The 19,944-nt window shown below is 47.7% G+C and overlaps 1 protein-coding gene across 16 annotated transcripts in view; it reads right to left on the bottom strand.

Annotated features, from left to right (window-relative positions):
- The window catches only part of AGAP1 (ArfGAP with GTPase domain, ankyrin repeat and PH domain 1), a 641,254-nt gene that overhangs the window by 190,074 nt on the left and 431,236 nt on the right, over window positions 1–19,944 (bottom strand). For 11 of the 16 annotated variants that reach the window (XM_054679587.1, XM_054679588.2, XM_054679589.2 and 8 more), the window contains one exon: window positions 10,612–10,770. The exons of the other annotated variants lie outside the window; for them this stretch is intronic. In XM_054679587.1, the coding sequence (XP_054535562.1) occupies window positions 10,612–10,770 (159 nt within the window). The remainder of the gene's footprint in view (window positions 1–10,611; window positions 10,771–19,944) is intronic. 16 annotated transcript variants of the gene reach the window in all.

Here is a 19,944-nt window from a genome sequence, read left to right as displayed (position 1 = left end):
GACCTGGGAACTCCGTTTGGATTCCTGCTCCACTCCCAGGGCCAGGGCAGTGGGTGGCCACAGTAAGTGGTCAATAAATACTTGTGGACTAAATGAAGTTACATAAGAAATTAAATTGCTGTGAAATGTATCTAATCTACATAATCCCTATTAATTTACACCACTGACTTTACTTATGATTCAGGAACAGGCTAAGATGATCCAAGGTAGGAAAACCAGTTTCAACTCTAACTACTTATACTAATTTAAGAACCTGTTGCTGAGACTGCTGCCAGTGTTTTCTGCCATAAACTGTATACACTGTGACCAACATGCTCTGTCTTAAGGGGCACCAGCACTGGTTCTCTGTTAAGAACCAGTTTCTACAGCAATATGCAAAGCATTAAGATACTTAAAAATTCAAAAGATTGTATCATGTAAAACTGGCGGAATCCTTGGAGCTCATTTTGCAAACCTAATGAAATACACCAAGCCACCCCACCCCTGCCACCACTTGGACTATTCCTATTTGGGGATGCTATCCAAGTGTGCTCATTCACTAACTCAGCATAGTTACCGTGCAATGACATTGTGATGATGGGATGGACACAGCTCCAGGTAGTCAAGAAAGTGGAGACAGACAAGACCCTGAAGCCCCTCTCTGTGGTGGAGTTAGAATTATTGCAGAAGACACATAAGCAAACAGGATCATTTCAGATAGTGACAGATGCTAGGAAAACAATTCAAGATGGCAGGGGCAGGATGACCACTTGTGACTGGGTAGGAGTCGAACAAGAATGTGCCCAGAGTAAGTCAGGCCACGATACATGCTGAGAAAAACAAGAAGTCTGGGTAACCGCAAAGAATGGGATGGAGAGTGGCTGTCTGCAGTGATGTACACACGCCGGAGCTGACGTCTGGGCGGAAGCCTGAACTATCTGGTGGATGACTCATCCCAGATCTCAGCAAAGCCGCCGGCTGGAGCCATGGAGAGGCGGTCAAGAAACAGGGGTCAGACCAGCTGGGGCCTTGTCAGCCAGAAATCAAGAATCGGGAATCAATTCCACTGGCAGTGGGAAGCCACTGGAGTGGGTGTGGGGAGTGGCAATCTGGCTCATGTTTTGTTTTTTTTAAAAGGTGAATTTGGCTGCAGAGAGAGAGGACTTTTGGGAACTAAGAATGACAGGCCAGAGATGAGTTAGGACCGACGCAGCAGAAGGACCAGGGGAACACAGAGGAGGTGGAGGTACAGGGCAAACCCAGCTGGTATTCTTGGAGGTCAAGCGAAGGGAACCAAGCAAATGAACAGACTGTGAGGTGAGGCCAAGGGAGGGTGTGCAAGTGATGCTTTGGGTGTGTTTTGAACTACTGGGAGGATAGATGGTGAAAAGATGGGTGAGAAACAGATGCTCTGGATGAAAGCTGGAGTTCTTCAAATATGCTGAGCATGAGCCGCCCAACTCCCTTCCGAGCAGGTAGCTGGTTACCTGTATTCAATGAGGAGAGAGGAGTCATGGCTGGGGATGTGAACTTGGGTATCTTCTGAGTCTAGAGGAATGGTCAGGCCTATTTCAAGAGGAGTGCAGGGAGGACGGGAGAGAGCTGAGTTCTGGGCCACATCTATCGTCTGAGGTCTGCTGGTAAAGGAGGATGACACAGGGGGCAGCCAGAGAGCAGCAGGAAAAACTTGTGTGTGTCTTCAGAGAAGCCCAGAGGAGAGAGGGTTTCAAGCAAGATGTGGAGTCAGCAGGGCTCCCACTATGAAGATTACCACGGGAACCAAGGGGTGCTCCTGGGACTGACGCGGATGAGAGCAGTGTTGGAGGGTGCTGGGCTGATGACACATGGGAGAGGGTTGAAGAGAATGTGGGTGGTAGCTGGGGACAGCGAGGACAGACGAGTGTCCTGGAACTTGTGGTGAGAAGGAGAATAGAAGGAGAGGTGGAAACTGCAGAGGGCCATGGTGTTGGGCTGAGCGATGGCTGAGCAGGTATGTAAGCTGAAGGGAGTGATCCAATACCTGGGAGAAACCGCTGGGACAGGAGAGAGGGTGTCCGCGGAAGCAGAGTCCCTTGGAAGATGAGAGGTGATGAGTTCAGAGGTGGAAGGGATGCCCTACCCCATGTCCAAGCAGGAACAGATCACACGTGGAAGCTCCAGAGGCTGGAGAGGCATGGGTTTTCGCATGGGAGAGAAGTGGGCACGTTCCCCAGTTTCATTGGGAAAGGATGCATGCAGAGGGCCTTCAGGCAAGGGAGAGGAAGGCAGAGATGCCAGAGGAGAAGGCTGGAAACAGTCGCTGGGAACTGTCTCACTACATCATACTACTTGGTGTCAAAGTTGTCTTTCCTGCAAATCCTACCCATTGCTCCCAGTTCAATTCTCTGGGTTTATACAGAATCAGGATCAGATTTTGTCCTATGACCACCATTCACACACATCATTCAGGTCCCTCTGAAAGAGCTTCTCAACCCTGGCTGCGCATGTGAAACCCCTGGGGGACATTCCACTGCTTGGGTTCCATCCCAGGCCAAATGGACTAGATCTCTAGCGGTTGGCCCCAGGAACAAGTATTTTAAAAAATCGCCCCCAAGAATATAATGGGCAGCCATTGGATGACGCTTTCCTGAGAGGCTCCTCCGGCCCTCCCAGGTTTTCAGCCACGCTAGGTGTTGTGGGTTTCAGGCCCCTCTCCCCATCTCGGCCCTCTGCTTCATGTGCTTCCCCGTGTGCCGATGTCTTTCTCAAAATGTGGCCCCCGAAAGGATCCTCGGAGCCCAGTGAGACATTCAGAACCTCTCTCGTCCTCTTAGTGCAGAATGTAAGTCTTGACAGCGTTTCTGCAGACAAACCACACCCAAGCCTTCCCCACCAGGTCCGGTACTCCTGTTCCATTATCTGTACTGTTGGTTTGTTGAGCCTGAATTCAAGATTTTATCTCTGTTTCACTTTGTTAGTTTCAAACCATTTTGTAGTCTCTAAATCTGGAGATTTCAATGTAGATTATGTCTCAGCTTGTGGCATCCACACATCTGATGGCCTCACCCTCCCTGTCTTCATACGCGCAGCAGGGGGACACGCTGCGCACCCAGCATTCTTGGAGGCGGTCGGGTGGGCAGGAGAACAGCTTAGTGACAATTATGACACAGGCTGTTTGAATCTAGCCTTGACCACTGACCTGCTGCTGCGATAGGCCCAACTGCCTTCTGCCCCTGCTTCCTCATCTGAAGCGGGGAAGGCTCTGGCAGTCATCTCCTCATCTGAAGCGGGGAAGGCTCTGGCACTCATCTCCTCATCTGAAGCGGGGAAGGCTCTGGCACTCATCTCCTGGGGGCCTGTGCCTGGCAAGCAGTGAGTTCCTTGAATGTTACATCACGTCAACGCTGGTGGCAGCAGGACTGCCGCTGAACCGGCCGTGCCCCCAGGTGGATGCTCTGAGAAGCTGTGTGGAAAGCACCCTGAGGATCAGGCACTGCCCTGGGTTGGCTGCAGTGACCCTCTTGCAAACCAGAAACTGGCTTTCCTTTCTTTGGGAAGGATTCTTACTGAATTACTGTGTAACGCAGCAACCGCAGCTGGAAGGGGACAAGGAAGCGAAACTTTCATTGTCCAGATCGGGGGCTTCCTGACCGTGGCACCGCTGGTGTCTTGGGCTGAATAACTCTTGGCTGTGGGGGGCTGGTCTCTGCCCCGTGGCACACTCAGCAGCACCCTGGTGGCTTCTACCCACTAGCTTCCAGTAGCATCACCCTCCCCTATGTGACAACCAAAAATGCCTCCGGACATCACGAACTGTCCCAAGGAGACAAAATCACCCCTGGCTGGGAGCCCCTGGAATAGGTGAAGACACGCCGAGGGCCAGAGGGCCAAGAGGTCTGGTCCAGGCACTACAGCAACTAGCAACAATAATATCCTTCTCTACTCCCTGTTTACAAGCATTTCTAGATTTTTTTTGCCTTGCAACAACATGAAGATTTCTGGTCTTTGGGAATGAAATGCGCTGCCCCCGTTCGGTTTTGATCATGGGGCAGCAATTCACTGTCCTCTGTTTCCCCTGGTCAGCAGCTACTGCTGAAAATAGCTGATAGGAAGGAACTAAGGAGACAAAGTACAAAGTTACAACATTCTGATTGGGAGGAAAAAAAATCCACCTTTCACCCCCTGTGTCCAGTTACCCCAGGACGCTTCTGCCTGCTCCTCGGCCACATGCAGAGACAGGAAAGCAGGCTCCGAGCACAGAAGGGAGCGGGGTCAGCCTTTTAATTAGGCCGGCCAGCCTGGCGAGCCGAGCAGCCCCCCCGGCGGTGAGGCAGGGAGTGCCCAGCTTTGAGAGATGAGAGCCCAGGGGCCTTTAACACTGAGCTAAGCTGAAGGTTGATGACAACCCCCAGGGAACGCTTTTGAATGCCAGCCAAGATTTGGGAAGAATTGATAAAGGAAACTTCAGCATCAGTGAGAGAAGACAAAATGTCTATCCATCTTAGAACATATTTCCTTGAAAAGCAAGTGCTATCAAAAGACAAACAATTTTTATGATACTATGTTTTAGTACTAAGCATGCGTTTCTCCTTTAAAAAAAAAAAAAAGCAGAGGAGAATGATTATAAGCTTTGAAATCAGAAAGATCCGGGTTTGAATTTTGGCTAATAATGGTAAGTATGGTCTTGGTTTCTCAGCCTTTTGGAAGCTCAGTTATCAGAGATGATGATCCCCAGGGAAACGAGTGTTAGGTATGAAGGTCACGACAGGGGAGGCTGTCAACACATGTATTTCCTCCCCCACCACGCTTCACTGATACCCTCCCATCAAAGAAGCTTCCAGGTCAGAGACCGGCAGTATCACATTACCGCCGCCTGCTGGTCATACACTAAAATTGTCAGTATAACATCCAAGAAGAGAAAAAAAAAGCTCCAACTATAATGATTAAAATTGATGAATGGTGTGGACATGCTTGCTGGGAAGTGTGGTTCAAATGCATTGGCTCCGAAAGGAAGTGTGGGACAGACAGCTTCCGAAGCTGAAACTCATGTTTAGAACCCCCATCATCAAAATCGACGTGCAAAACATTTTTATAATGAGAAAAGACATTTAAAAGTTGGCAAAAACTCAAATGCTTTCCATTGAGGATCGGCTGCTTTATAACCACAGAGTCTACTGGAAAGATATAATGATTATATGGCCAGAAGGAAACAGGGACCAGAGCATACACCTGTACACACACACGTGATACACTCCTTCCATGTGGAAGATGGACATGGTGTTTGTTCTCGATGGTGACGAGGCCGCGTGGTGGCCTGGGGGAGGCCGAGGAAAGTGAGGCTCAAGAGCCACATGGAAGAGTCACGTGAAGAAATGCAGTATTAACAGTGATGGCCAGTCAGCGTGGCAGAAGATAAACTGTTGGACTGAAGCAATCGGGGATGGGGTGGAGCTATCAGAAGAACCTGACAGTCCAGGGCTGGGGGAGCGAGGCTGCCATGGCAACAGCATTAGCTGAGACCACCCGCCGAGGCTGGCCCAGGCAGGAGGAGCCCAGGCAGGAGGCTGGCCCAGGCAGGAGGCAGCGGGGAGGGCCGGGCCAGGCTCACCCAGGTACTCAGGGGGCAGGCAGGCAGGTGAGCACTCTGGCCCTGAGGACAGGTGTGACGCATCTCAACGTGCATCTTGTCTTGAAGTAAGACAGGACGGCCAAGTATGCCACATACGACCCCCCAGGGCCCCTGCTACCCACAGTGATGCTGACTCGTGGCTAACGCTTCTAGAGGAAATTACCTATGGAGGAAATGATTAATCAAAAAAAATTACAGGCTTCCAATAAGATTCAAGAGAACCCTCAGCCAATAGTTGTTGCAGAGATAATTGTTCTGAATCTATCAATAAAGCAAAGCTGCCTCTTCATTGACTGCAAACACCAATTTCTTTCACCCAGGATTATAAGTTGGTGTTCATGGGCTCACTACTGCCATTACAGTGATAAACAGTTTAAACCACAACAGGATCTGACATGTAGATCAATTCTGGGTCCATAAAGAATCTACACAAGAGGTTGCAGGACAGGAATTTACAGCCACCAGTTTTTATTCTCTCTTGCTGCAAAAATTACTTCTGTCAAACACTTAGAAGAGTGGGAAAAAATGTAAAAAAATTAATTTTTCATGTACTCCTGGAACGGCCTTTTTCAATGCAGAGGCTCAAGATGAATATGTTTCTGCATTTAAAAAATTACGCTCAGCAGCATGTGGTACTCAGCAGAGGAGGGATCCAATCCTCCGTGCGGCTTGCAAGCCGGCAGACGGCAATTTGAAACCCTCAACTGAGCTGTCTGCATTTTCTCTAAGGGCAGATGCGGGTCTCATGTTAGCAACGCCAAATTATATTAGACATTTAATTTTAAACCTCAGGTACTTAAATGTGAAACCTTACAACAGTAATAGTCATAAAGCAGTGGGCATTCCATTTCACGAAATGGATTCTTTTCTTCTCCCCTTAATTTAAGCAGCACCTCCTGTTTTGTAGGTTGCCCCTACAAAGGAATCTATCTAATTAGGAGTTTCTCACAGCTGCTTTAAAGGAAGAAACCCCGGGGGGACCGGTGTGTCTAGAGAGGAGACTTTGAAAAGTTCTCCAGAGCCAAAGTCTTAATTTAGGGTGGACGGGGGGCAGAGAAACAGTGAATCCCAAATGTTGCCGTGATTATTATGTTTTAGATTAAGAGTGCGCGACAACGGGAAGGCACACTTGCCAACATGGGCGTCTGTATTCCAAAGCTGCTTAGGCTCTCCCCATTCATTCCTGCTGCTAGCACAGAGTAAGCGACTCTGAAATCCAAACCAAAGACTAGGGATGGGGGGCAGATACATTCAAAAAGGAAGTGGGGGCAGGGGGGACTTATATCACCTGCAACTTAAGAAGAAAGAGCATGACAGAAAGCTCTTAATCATGTTTGTTTCTTCTGTGATTATTTTCTAAGCCCTGCAGGGAATGTTTATGCCAAGGCTGAGTCTTGAAATCCATTCATAAACATGTTTTCTTGAAGTTGTCCATCAGATCCTGTGCCCTGGTGTTCACTAAAAATTGCTGGGGTCTGGCCACTTGACGAAGCAGCACACTAAAGGGGGGAATGACGCGAACCAGAGGGACGCCGGGATGGTGCCCTCGGCACAGACAGACAAGGATGCGTCCAGCAGGCCTGGGTGGAGCCTGAATTCTGCATCACCAGCCAAATCTCTGGAGCTGTCAGATGCCACTTGGTCTGTGGACCAGGCTTTGGGAAGTGAGGACTTACAGCAGTGGTTCCCAAGCTTCAGCATGCCACGTGATCCCAGAGGGCTTGCTATACACAGGTTGCCTGGTCCCATCCCCTGAGGACTGGATTCAGTGGGACTGAGACAGGGCCTGAGATCAACATTTCTAAGCAGTTCCCAGGGGCTGCTGCTGCTGCTGCTCCTGGAGGCACACCTTGACATGCAGTGATGGAGAGCTGAATCGGGCCACTTGAGTTTGAATCCTGGCCCCTCATAGGATGTGACTTTGAGCAAGTGACATTTAATCCTTCTGTACCAAAGGCAGCCCCTGTAGAAGGCAGGTAACAACAGGATCTACTCTGTGAGGATCAAATGAGATTATCTACATACAGCCCTCAGTAAATTATAGCTCTTATTATTACTATTATTGTCTCCCTTTTCAAAATATTTAGGGTATGACATACTATTAATCCTTACAAAGGCCGGGCGTGGTGGCTCATGCCTGTAATCCCAGCACTTTGGGAGGCCAAGGCAGGCAGATCACGAGGTCAAGAGATCGAGACCATCCCGGCCAACATGGTGAAACCCCGTCTCTACTAAAAATACAAAAATTAGCCGGGCACAGTGGCGCGTGCCTGCAGTCCCAGCTACTCGGGAGCCTGAGGCAGGAGAACTGCTTGAGTCCGGGAGGCGGAGGCTGCAGTGAGCCGGGGTTGCGCCACTGCACTCCAGCCTGCCAATAGAGCAAGACTCCAGCTCAAAAAAAAAAAAAAAAAAAACCTTAGAAAATACAGGAATCAACCAAGACCCCCATAAAGCTGTAGGAATCAGACTTCTGTGCACCATTCTGCTGTCTTTCTGGATCTTTGCTCTGTAAAATGTCAGCTCCCAAGTCTGAAAATCAGATGCTAATTTGGCAGTGCTGGGCTCTCAACACTCATCTCTTCTGGTCTCTCCTCATTTTTCTGTACCCCAACTATCACCTTTCACTTCACTGCAGCTCGTGGCTATTCCATCTTCCCTTTTCCTCCTCTCTGGGTCTTTGTCCGAAGTGCCCCAATGCTTATAATAACTTCCTCCTGCTGTTTTGCACAAAAAAATCCATCTGGTTCTTTAAGCATTGCTCAAGTTTGATTTTCTTTGGGAAGCTTTCCTTGATCAACTCTATCAATCCTTAAACGACCTGCACAATTTCAGCCCTGGGCTCTCCCTACAGCTCTCCTTCCATGTCCCTCAGCAGGCTGACACCTGGGGCATCCGCTTGCTTGTTTCTTATCTTCTATGTTCAGGGTTCAAGATTTACGAGGTCAGGGAGCATACTGGTCTTTAATGGACACCCACGTGTGTTAATATTATAGAAATTGCTTTGTGAATAAAAAACTGGCATTCAAACGTAGGCGACTTTAGTCTCACGTGGGTACTGTACAAATGCACGCGTGCAGACAATGCAGCCCACTTCCATGGAAAGAGACTTCCAACCAAACGGAGGCTCTGGAAAGCAGTGTCTCACGATGTGGTGGTGTGGAAACGCCCACTGCACATACGTACAGCTCAACAGAAAGAGCTATTCAGTAGAGGGAAAGTTACCTAGTGAGTCTTTATCAAACAGGTAAGTGTGCAAAAGGAAAATCTGTATAGGATGAATTTTAGATGAATACTTAAAGACCTGTATTATTGGCACCTAGACTACTCTCACTCAGCAGAGGCCGCTTGGTAAGGCAAGGCCTTGTCCGTGTCACCTGTGCACCTGGCTCCAGAAGGCCCAGCGTGCATCTCCCCACGCCCTCAAACGTGGCCCTATGCAAGAACACCTTCACGAGATGGCGGCCACAGAATGAAACCTTATCAAATAGTAATACTAATTGATAATACATATTTTAAAGTATTTGATAATGAAACGAGTATGTGAACTCTCTGCTCCTCCTAAAGGAACCATGACTAACAGTGGTTCTTCAGTCACGAAGAGCCTACTGTCCTGTGTTGTGGCACATGCCTAACTTCTACGTAAGGGAGGGGAGAACGTGTCCATTGAACAGATAAGAAAACGGAGGCTCATGGAGGTACGTAGGCTCATCCTAGGCTGCCTGGCTGGCAGGTGGCGGGGCTTCAGCTGCAGCACACACAGGGCTGATGAAAGGCTGACTACCAGGCCTGCTGGGGCATGCAGTGGTTACGAAGAGAGTAAACTGTAGACGGTTAATTTATCATAACTTCAAACCTCCTTGTTTGGGGTTTTCAGGGTTATCATCGTGATTCCAGATGAGGCAGAGAGCCTTAGAGAGCCCTTGAAGAAGCTGCAGGCAGACCTTTGCTATCTAACAAAGCGCCTTCTTTTGAGGGAAGGAGCGAGCCCCGGCGCTGGGATGGGAATGGGCCAGCCGGGGCAGCCGCGTGACGCTGTGTGTGTCTGCTCCAAGTCACAGGCTCTTCCAGACCCGCACCGCTATGGTGTGGAGCTACCTCGCTGACTCCGCGTCTCCGGGCTTGGTTTGGAGATGTCTTCCTTTAAGGCTTCTGCTTGGTGGCGTCTGCGGAGCCACTAGAAATAAGGATGATGTTTACCCAAAGCAAACGTCCTGCTGCAGCAGCTGGTGGGTCTACAGGGAAGACCTGATGCTGAATCTTTTAATTAGAACAAATTATGCTAAGATTACTCTAAAACCCCATCTGATAGATTACATACAACAGTGGGAATTCCTTTAAATACCGGTGAACAGGCCAGAGACAAAACGCCACAGGCAAACCCTGCTGCAGCCACCAGGGTGCCCTCGGTGCTGCGTCATTCACGCTCCACACAGACGGCGAGATCGTTTCCAACTTGCATGCTTGTTCCCCAAAAAGCTGGATACACTTGTCAAAATAATAATAATAATAATGCCGAAGGAATTTGAAAACTGAAGGGATTACAAAGGGGACTCCAGAATTTAGAGGGTGCACCAGGAATTCTGGAAAACAGACAAGGAGACTGAATTCACCCTAATGATATAAAAATGTGCACTAGTGGTGGAAGAGTGTGGGCCACGCCACGTAGGGCAGTGTGATTGGGGAGATAAAATCAGATCTTATTTCTCAGCGCTGCCACTTCTGTCACGTGACCCTGGGTAAGCCAGTTGCCCTGTCTGCCGCCTCAGTTTCCAAACTGACCAAACGGGATGACCACCTCCTCCCTGTGCCGAAGAGGAACAGATGAGATGACATGGGCAAGACAGCCTAGCAAGGACAAAACGTTCCACAGATGAAAGGCAAGATGTGAGTCTCTGATGCAGCCGCCCCACAGGGTGCTGCGCTCCCAGAGGAGCATGAGAGCTTAGGGCGTCCTGTCCAGCCCCTGGCTTACAACGAAGGACCTTGAGGTGGCTGCGGGTCCGTGGGGCTGAGCCCCCTCTTACCACTGCTGATGGCCGAGTTTGCAATGACCGTAGCCTCACTCCACTGGTCGGCACTGGAGACTGAGTAGGAGCGCTGGTGCATGCCGTCGGGTCGGCTGTTGAAGGAGACCAGGCTGATGCCGCTTGCCATCTGAGACCCAGATGCACTAGTGACATTCCCTAGGAATAAACAAGTCAGGTGAACACCACCGCGGACTGCAGACCACAGAAACCAGTGCGAGTTAGTCTACGGGACCCACACGCTGGCACACAGTGCACCTTACCACCGAGAGCAGCCCCTGTCCTGCCTGCATGGCAAACGGAAGCGCCAGACAGAAACTATTCGGGAGGAATAAAAGGGGGACGCCAATCTTGATGGTGCCTGACAAAGCAATGTGAAGGGACCCGATGCCACAGATGGCTCGCACCAAACAACCCTATACAAAGACGCAACCCAACCGCAACCGCGACATCGAGTGGAAGTGAAGACAAAAGACCCAGCGAGTCTTAGCAGAGACACCGTGATCCGGCAGGCCGGCAAGATGGGGGCTCCAGGAGCCCGGCCATGTCACCCTACCAATGGAACAGAAAATGATCACCCATTGAGAGTCAACTGTCTGGTGCCAGAGGATTATTTTCATGGGGAAGCCATACTTTATGATCAACACAAATCAAAGTCCCTAGACACGACACGGAGGAAATGCAGGCTCTTCAACCAGATAAGTTTACTCTTAACCTTGAAAAGACTAAGCAGAGGAAAAATAACCTGCGTGACTTCATAGAGCACAGGGGCTGTGATGAAAAATGATTCCATTGTATACTTAATGATTTGAATCAGTTGCTCAACATCAAAATGAATTATTATCTGGTCATACCAATTTTAGACTCAAAAACATAATTAAGTGCCTTTCTCTAAAGCTCAGCCAATCATACCCTGCTGCCAGCGAATTAGTCTGTTAGGTCTATTTGCAGATCTTCGGAGGTACTGGGGCTTTTTAAAAAAAAATTTTCTTCCAATTGTTTTAGTTCAGAACCAGCTAAGTTCTAAGCTATCTCAACAGAAGTTTTTCACAGTGCAGGATTTTATAATAAATACGCAGCCCATATTAGCAGTTCTTAAATCTGGCCAATTACCAGAATTTCCTGTGGAGCTTTTTAAAACTAGTGGCTTCAAAAAATACAGATTTTGATTCAGAAGCTCTGGGAATGGGGCTTGGGAAAAGATGCATTTTCAAAAGCACTCCGGTGATGTGGATGAGAAGCCAGAGGCAGGAACCAGGGCTCCCCTCAAACAAGCGGCCTCACTGCGATCCCGTGCAGCACTGGGAAGCCACGGAACCACGAGCTGAAGCGCAGTGTACGAGCCCTACACCCAATCAGCGATTAACAAACGACAAGGCGTTTGGCTTTGAAGAATAGAGTTCTGCCTTAAAAAAAAAGAAAAGATACCTATTTTATGCTGTTGTCTGAACTGAGTACATTCTGAACGTCATAAGGGAAATTATTCATAGGCAGGTCTGCTTGATTCCAGAAAAAAGCCCAAAGTGATGCCCCAGGGAAGGAAGGATCGGAAAGCCACAGAGGTTGTGGTCTTCGGACCTACAGAAGCAGCATCACCAAGAGGCATGCGAGAAATGCAGAATCCCGGGCCCCACCTGCCACCTGCCTCTTAGTAAGATCCCGGGCGATCTGTGTGCACATTAATTAAAAAAACCACTCTAGCCAGAAAGTCACCACCATAAAACAAAAAATCACAATGAAAACTCCACCACGGCAGACCACTGGCATCCAAGGGGCTCAGGTGGGAGGAGCGCAGGGCAGTGGCCCGGAAGCCTCGGATCTGGGCTCCCCTGCTTACATGTAGGGTCTTGAGGCCGTTTCTCATGCCCCCAAGCCCTGATGTTCTGAGAGCTCCATCTCAGGGCATGGGCGTGCCCTAACGCCCTAGAAACACACAGCGTCATTTGGAGCCCACATCTTGAATGACAGTGCCATGTGGTGCTCCCACGCTTGCTCTTGCACCAGGCCTCACAGCAGCCGGGGGAGGGGGGCCAGGCATGTGGCATCTTAGAGACGTGGAGGAGCAGCCCAGAGCTGGCGACGTGGCACTAAGGGGAACACTCACGCTCCTCCCTGTATTTTCCACGTGCCGCCATCGAAGCCACCCTGTGGCTGTCCTCTGGGTATTGTGTGCCTTAGCCAGATCCCTATTACAATAGGGCATTCAGACCCCACAGAAGGCAGCATCCCTGAGGAGCAGAGGAGATACTCCCATCTCGGGATCCCCTCCTGGAGCCCGTGCCCACCATGTTCCTGCTACATCCCTTCTCCGCCCAGCTCTCCTCCTGGGAAGGCACCCATATGGGCTGCACCTGTTGGCTCCAGCACCTTCTAGCTTCTCACTGGGCTCAACCAATGGTGAGCACGGCAGGAATCTAAAGGAGAGAGGAGGGTGAGGGTGGGTGCTGACTCCAGGGCTCGTTCCCCGATCAGTTGTCTTGCTGGGTGACCCCCTCTCTCCTTGGCCCTTGGGGCCCATGGGTTGTCCTGGTGCATTTCTGCCAGCCCTGGTGCCTGCACTGTCCTGTGTGCTTCTCTTCCCCTTCTCTCTCTCAATCCCACACATCCACCCATCGAAGGTGCATTTGGGGAGGAGGCGCCTCCCAAGAGTGGCTGCCGGGGCTTCCCTGGCCTGGTTCCGCTTTCATCACGTGAATTCTGAGCAGACAAAAGGCTTCCAGACACTGCTGACACTGTTATGGTGGGCGAAAGGACTCTGCAAAGGTGGAAAAGGACAATGACAAGATGCCTGCAAGCAGTTGGGGGTGCGATTGGGGGGGCACCTCCCTTGCTGGGACCCTGACTGCTGTGCCAGGCACTTCTGGGCCTGCTCTACCTGCAGGGACACCTGCTGTGTAGGTAAGATGATAAGGAGGTAATTCCTTCCCCACTGCAATGCCCAATCAGACCCCTGTCAAGTCATTATTAAGCATGCCATCTGTCCACAGACCTCATTTTATACCAGCTTTAGGCACACAAGGTCCAAATACCTGAAAAACAAAAAGGAATTTCACTGTGTCTGTCTGTCCCTCCATCTTTGGGACAAGGATGACAACATGGCACTCAATAGAGCACTGCTTCTCTTGCTCCTTCTCCCTGGAGAGTGGTTCTCCGATGACAACCAGGCCTAGAAACCTTCCAGAACAATTTTCTTTAAAAGGCAGAGGACAGTATTTCAGTGCATCCATCACTGACTACTTGCAATAAAGCTCCAGAAGTAAGTATCAACACACAGTAAGGAGAGCCAAGTCAATCTCAACCCCAGACAAGGGACCACGAAATGTTCCAATGGAGGTAGCTGATCAAGAACTCATCTTAGGTTTATGAGTTCTTCATCTCATGGCCAAACATCACACTGCCAAAAAGGAAGGGAGAGATTCCTTCAAGCCTACAGACTAAGAAACAACAGGACTCTGCTGTGAATGCTGCTGTGAATGCACTGGTTTTCAAACTTCTGTCTGTCCAGCAAAATACAAGGACAAGTCCAATCCACTGAGATGCTGGTGCAGCAGCTCTGAGGGTGTGGCTCAGAGCCCACCTTCTGCCTCCTGAGAGAGTCCCCAAGGAACCAACCTGGAACCTCTGGGGTGACGAACCTCCTGGCAAGACCACATGCTCCTGGTGTCCAGATGGAAGACGCCAGACCAGCTATCCACAATCCTTCTGACGGCAAACTCTTAGAGCTCTATAGCTCGTGAAGGACCCCAGCCCCGACCACACCCACTTCCCACTGCGGGACTAAACTGAAACAGCATGACTGAATTTGGGCCACATCAAGGTGTATACGTGGACAAACCGTGATAAAGGTGAAACTTTCAATCAGATCCACAGACTATCGCCTGACGTCCAGGCTGAGCTCATAAAGACATTTTTACTTAGTTGATCATTTTTTTCAAAGTAGAATTAAATTGGGAGATTTCATTTAAAAATTGGTGGTTTCTGGCATCACTTAGAAAATGAAAGCATCTGGGAGCTGTGGGCCTGTGTTTATGAACAAAGAGCTGACAGTCTCTCTCTCTGGATCTGTCTGAAGGATCTGAGTGGGTTCCGGGGTTGCCCAGGCTCACACCTGCCTCCCCCCACCCCACTGCACTCAACCCACCTCACTCTTGACCTCTGGTCAAGACCTTCCAAAAATATGCGGAGGAGGAGACTCATTCCATAAGCAAAACATTTCCGATTTTCTCTTAAGGGAGTAAATCTCTGTTTCAAAATATACCCATTCACTATATTTGAGATCACTTAAATTTTCTTTCAGAAAAACCAACAAAAGAAAACAAACGTATTTTCTGTGATAATGCAGAAACATATTTGACTAAAAAAAATTATACAGGGTCAGAAATATTGTTTCTGGGATGCAAACACAGTACCTGCCTTTCAACGTAAATGCATGAAGACATCTGCTTAAACTCTGAGGCAAACCAGTGGTCCACGGCCTGAGCCACGACACTGTGGAAGCTGCCATGCTGGGTTAACAGGCCCATGGAGCATCTTGTGCCACGTGTCAGCACTCCCAGGCCAGTGGCCACACTTTGAGGCATTTCCACTTACTTTCAGTAAATCCACCCGTCAAAGAAACGAACCACCCCCAAATGTGGAGTGAATCTTTTTAATAATCATGCACATTCCATATCCAATTATAGTGTCATACTTTCTCATGCATTTTTTGATACAGATATGCATACAGAGTCTAATATGTAATCTCATTTCTGTTCTTGAATGAATGTCATTAACTAATTGACCTACTAATGCTGTCCTGGCATCCAGTTTTGTTATGTAAGCATCAAGCAATACCTGCCCTATGTGTTACCACACAGGAGTTTTGAACACTTTTGGAAATACCTGTAAGCATAAAAAAAGCCTCTGTTTAAAATCACTGTATTCTCACTCAAAGTACTCGAGGGCAACTGTTTTCACTCACTGGAATTCATTTCACGTTAATGAGTTATTAATTAAGGCTGAAGGTCTGAAGTTCTCATTTGTGAAAGAAGCTGGATAACTTTTTTGATTGCTTGAGGGGTAAGGATCCTGACATCAAGACCAGCTAGGATACAAGTGCACCAAACACTGTTCTAAACACAGTCCAGGTCAGCTCGAAGCAGTCCTGCCGAGGTGGAGGCCTCATACCCAGCAACCAGGCTGAAGGGCAGGGGACCTAAACCCACGTGGCCGCCAACAGTCAACAAAGACACCAAGCTCTGCTGCTACCGTGTTGATTAGTTAAATCACATTTTCACACCTAGACCTGATAGCTAAGACGGTGAGTTTAAGGAAACGCCCAAGTGCTTGCTACCCAGGCATTAAAGTTGCCAGTTCAGGAAGGCTACTAGAAATAGAGCTACATTCAGAAATGCCACGAGGATTGCAAGGTGCGTGGGGTCTGCAGGAAGCCACGCCCCAACCCTCAGCCCCAGTAATGCCCAGGAAAGAGAGCCTCTTGATTGTCTCCATCAGGGACCACCTCAAACACACAGCTGTTTTGCTACAGAATTTCATTCCCGTGTCTAAGGAGTAAGATATGAAGCTGGGGTTGTTTAGATGTGGGAGAACTCTGCGCACCATCGTTGGAAATGTTCTTTGCAGGCATGTCTGTATTACCCTAGAAGGAAGAGATTGTAAAAGGCAGATTAGAATGCCCTCCTTCCTGGAGTAGACGAGGTAAGTCTAACAAGTGGTCCGAATTCACCAACCTCAAGTCACGCGCAAATACAAGGGTCTTAAAGGAAGCTTCTACCCCGGAAGCCGAGGGTACACTTGTACTCGGGGATAAGTACAAGGACGTGGCCTACTTTGGGGGTGAGTACTCTCCATTCTTCCCTTCCCTTCCATCCTTCCCTGACTTCCACTCTCCCTGCTGCTACCATCCCACCCCACTGTTGCTGGCAGCCAGCTCTCCACGGGCCTCAGTTTCTTCTCTTCTTCTGGGCGTGGACACGGGCAGGTGCTCTCTGCTCTATTTTGCAGGGGATGTGGACAGAGTAAACAGACTGGTACAACAGGGGTAATGTCTACTTTAAGAGGGGGCACATCTGTTTGCTATCTGGGACAGTAAATGTCACTCTCCACGGCAAACTTTGGACAGGCTTGCTTACGTGCTCTTATTAAACACGGGGGTTTCCTAAGCTCGGGGCTGTCCCAGGACAACCTACACCACTCTTCTAATCGACTTACCGGATGCAAAGCTTTCATAAAACATTTCAAGTCCACTTCTTTTTTTTCCTCCTTTAAGATTTCTCTTCTCCTTTCACATCTTTCAGATTTAAATCATACAGATGCACATAAACATGGCCACCAAAAAGTAGGCGCTAGAACGTTCAGAGCAGCACTGCTCATAACAGCCCCATGCTGGAAACGACGGCACTGTCCATCACCGTAGGTACATCACGGCACAACGGAACATTACACAATGACAACAAGGAACTACTGACATGGGCCCCAACCGCGGTGACATCACACACAGAACACAGAGCCAGAGACAAGCGCGAGAGTGCCAACTGTTAGGATCCCATCCAAGGACAGGAGAAACCCATCTACGGAGTGAGAAATCAGATGGTGGTCACCCTTGTGAGTGGGGTGGGGTGGGGTGGGGGTGCACGTGACAGGAAGGGGTCCATGAGGGCTGGCTACCTGCTGCTTCTGGATGTGAGCGGCGGCCCCTGTAAACGTGGCTATGACTTATGATTCCGTGCGTCTTATGTGTATGTTGTACCAATAACACTTATCCAAAAACCTAGAAAATGTCATTGGAATGGCTTGTGAATGCAGAGGTCAGGTCAGGAAGTGTAAGAGACAGAACAGGGTTGTACAAGGAAACAGTTGTACCAGCAATAAGTCCTTAAAAAGTGGCCCAGCCCCAAACAGTATAGGATGCTGGCTTCCACAGGAAGGCAGTCATAAAAGGACCTTTTCGGCATCGTCCCCCAAATATTATTTGCGTTACCATGAAATACATGACTGACGACATGGCCCATTCTGAACTCAGAAAGAGTGTTTCCTCAAATACCCCATCTACGGATCAGCTGGTACTCGCCCCGATTAGCAGGGGGCGACTGCATTACCATGCTAATCCATGTCCTCGCTGCGCCACTTCCTTGATATGGATATGTGTGTGTGCTTACTGCGCTGCCTTGATTAGTGCAAGCTTCCATGTGTCAAAAGCGCCAGATTCTTTCCAAAGAATAATTTTAGCTGTACTTATATCCCCAAAGTGGAAGAGTTGATTTGAAAAGGTACTTACCTCCACCATATGCTATTTTTCTTTACACAATTTGCATTTCAAAGTGAATATGGCATTTATATCTGAATGAATATCAGTATGTTGCCTGAACTGATCTCAAATGAGCATGAAAAAGATGCTGGTTTTCTATTGAACAAGAATGTTTTCATCCACCAAATGACATCAAAGACAGAATCCCTCTTTTAAGCTATTGGCTTATTACATTAAAAATAGCCTGTTCTGATTTTTAAAAATATACTCTGAAATGATGGCTTTTCATAGCATTCAAATAAAGATTCATCAACAAATCTTTACAATAACAATAACAAAATACAAAAGTTCATTCCCTGCACCTTCCAATTTTGGTCTGTCTTTACAAATAGGACTTAACTTCACCAAAGCATTTAACTAGGAAAATAATAGCTGGCATTTGACTTATTGGTTAAGTAAGCCTGAAAAGAGGAGCAACTCTTGGTGATGGTGATAGGAACTTTCATGTACATAGAAAGAGGGCGGGGAAAAAGTCAAAAAGGATTCTATGAGCACTTGAGTATAAAACAGACGTTTATTCCCACTGCAGAATTGTATACCTTTTATTTTAACAAATCCTAATTACAGGAATATGATTGACAAGAATTCACCCTTCCCCTATGGAGCCTTCACCCTTAGAAACATCCAGGGACGGCTTTCTTCGATCCAATCTCATTCATAGACAGCTTCAAATGCTGTAAAAACTCAGCGTGAGCGGCTACCTTGCAAACCCTACAGCTGCACCACGCCCGTTCTGCGCATGTGTGGGAAAACCGGGTTCCCTGGAATCACAACTGGATGAAGGAGGCGACGTTAACGGTCACATCACTTCAAACTAGGCCTTCGCCATCTGTTCTGTCCTCTAATTACAAACCCAAAAAGAAAAGAATTCACAACACTACCATAAAAAGTGAGACACACGATTTAAGGCCTGTGAATGGGGCCCATTCGCTCCTGTATTTGCATTGGAGATCTGCCTTGCTTTTGGCAAGTGGAATTTCAGGCTGAGAGGATTTTTTTTCCAAGGACACATTCAGTATCTTATAAGATGTAGGCATTCGGGACTCTGCATCCTGTGATACTTGTTTTGTAAAAGAGTACAATTCAACATATCTACTAGGGAGACACAAATCTGGTGTTTCTTGATACCTTTTTTTTAGTTAAGAGATTTTCCATGTTATGTTTATCAAGACAGAGTACAGAGTTCAGACCTAGTCACAATGACAGATGTAATTACTACTAAATACAGCAACGTGGCCAGGCTTAGGATTCCACATCCTGGAATTCCACAGCTCTTTCCTACAACATAGAAACAGCTCACTGTATGCTGCTTTCTCCCTGTTCTAAATTATGATGTCAAAGAAAAAATAATGGGGGCCTATTTTGTTGTACTGTTAAAATTTACTTGGCAAAAGTACAGATATACAAATAATGTAAACTAAATCCACCAAAATCTCATCTAACCGATCAATTTTTTATTGAACATATGCATACATTGTTCTTGGTTATGGCCACAGAAAAGATATAACTTTATATACTTCTTTAATATGATTTCCTAACCATTTTCCCCATGTTGTTATGTAATCTTCATAATTTTAGATATGTAACATTATTGATTTAATGCAGATAATTTATATCACCATTTTTCTACTTCTGGATAGTTTTGGTTGTTTCCAATTTCTGACTATAAACAACACTGCAAAGGACATCTTCTACTTTTGAATTTTCCTTAGGAGAAATTCTCGGCAGCGTTATTACTGGAACAAACAGCATAGTATATCTTTCTGATTCATGATATATGTTGCTAATTAATTTTCTTAATGACCAGTAACTAAAAGAAGATGGAACCTGGGCATCTTTAAAGCAATTTAGTCCATAATTTCTAAGTGGATAATAATAATAATGAAGAAATGGTGATAATGATAACAGTATGCCCCATGTGGTTAATATAATGATCAAATTATGTAAAGCACTCTGTAAACTGTAAAACCTCTGCAGATATCAGTTATTAATCTCATCAACAGGGGTTTTCCTATCTCTACAGTTTT

Source organism: Pan troglodytes, chromosome 13, assembly GCF_028858775.2.
Source record: "Pan troglodytes isolate AG18354 chromosome 13, NHGRI_mPanTro3-v2.0_pri, whole genome shotgun sequence".
Taxonomy (NCBI): Eukaryota; Metazoa; Chordata; class Mammalia; order Primates; family Hominidae; genus Pan; species Pan troglodytes.
This window is presented reverse-complemented; position numbering and strand designations above follow the sequence as displayed.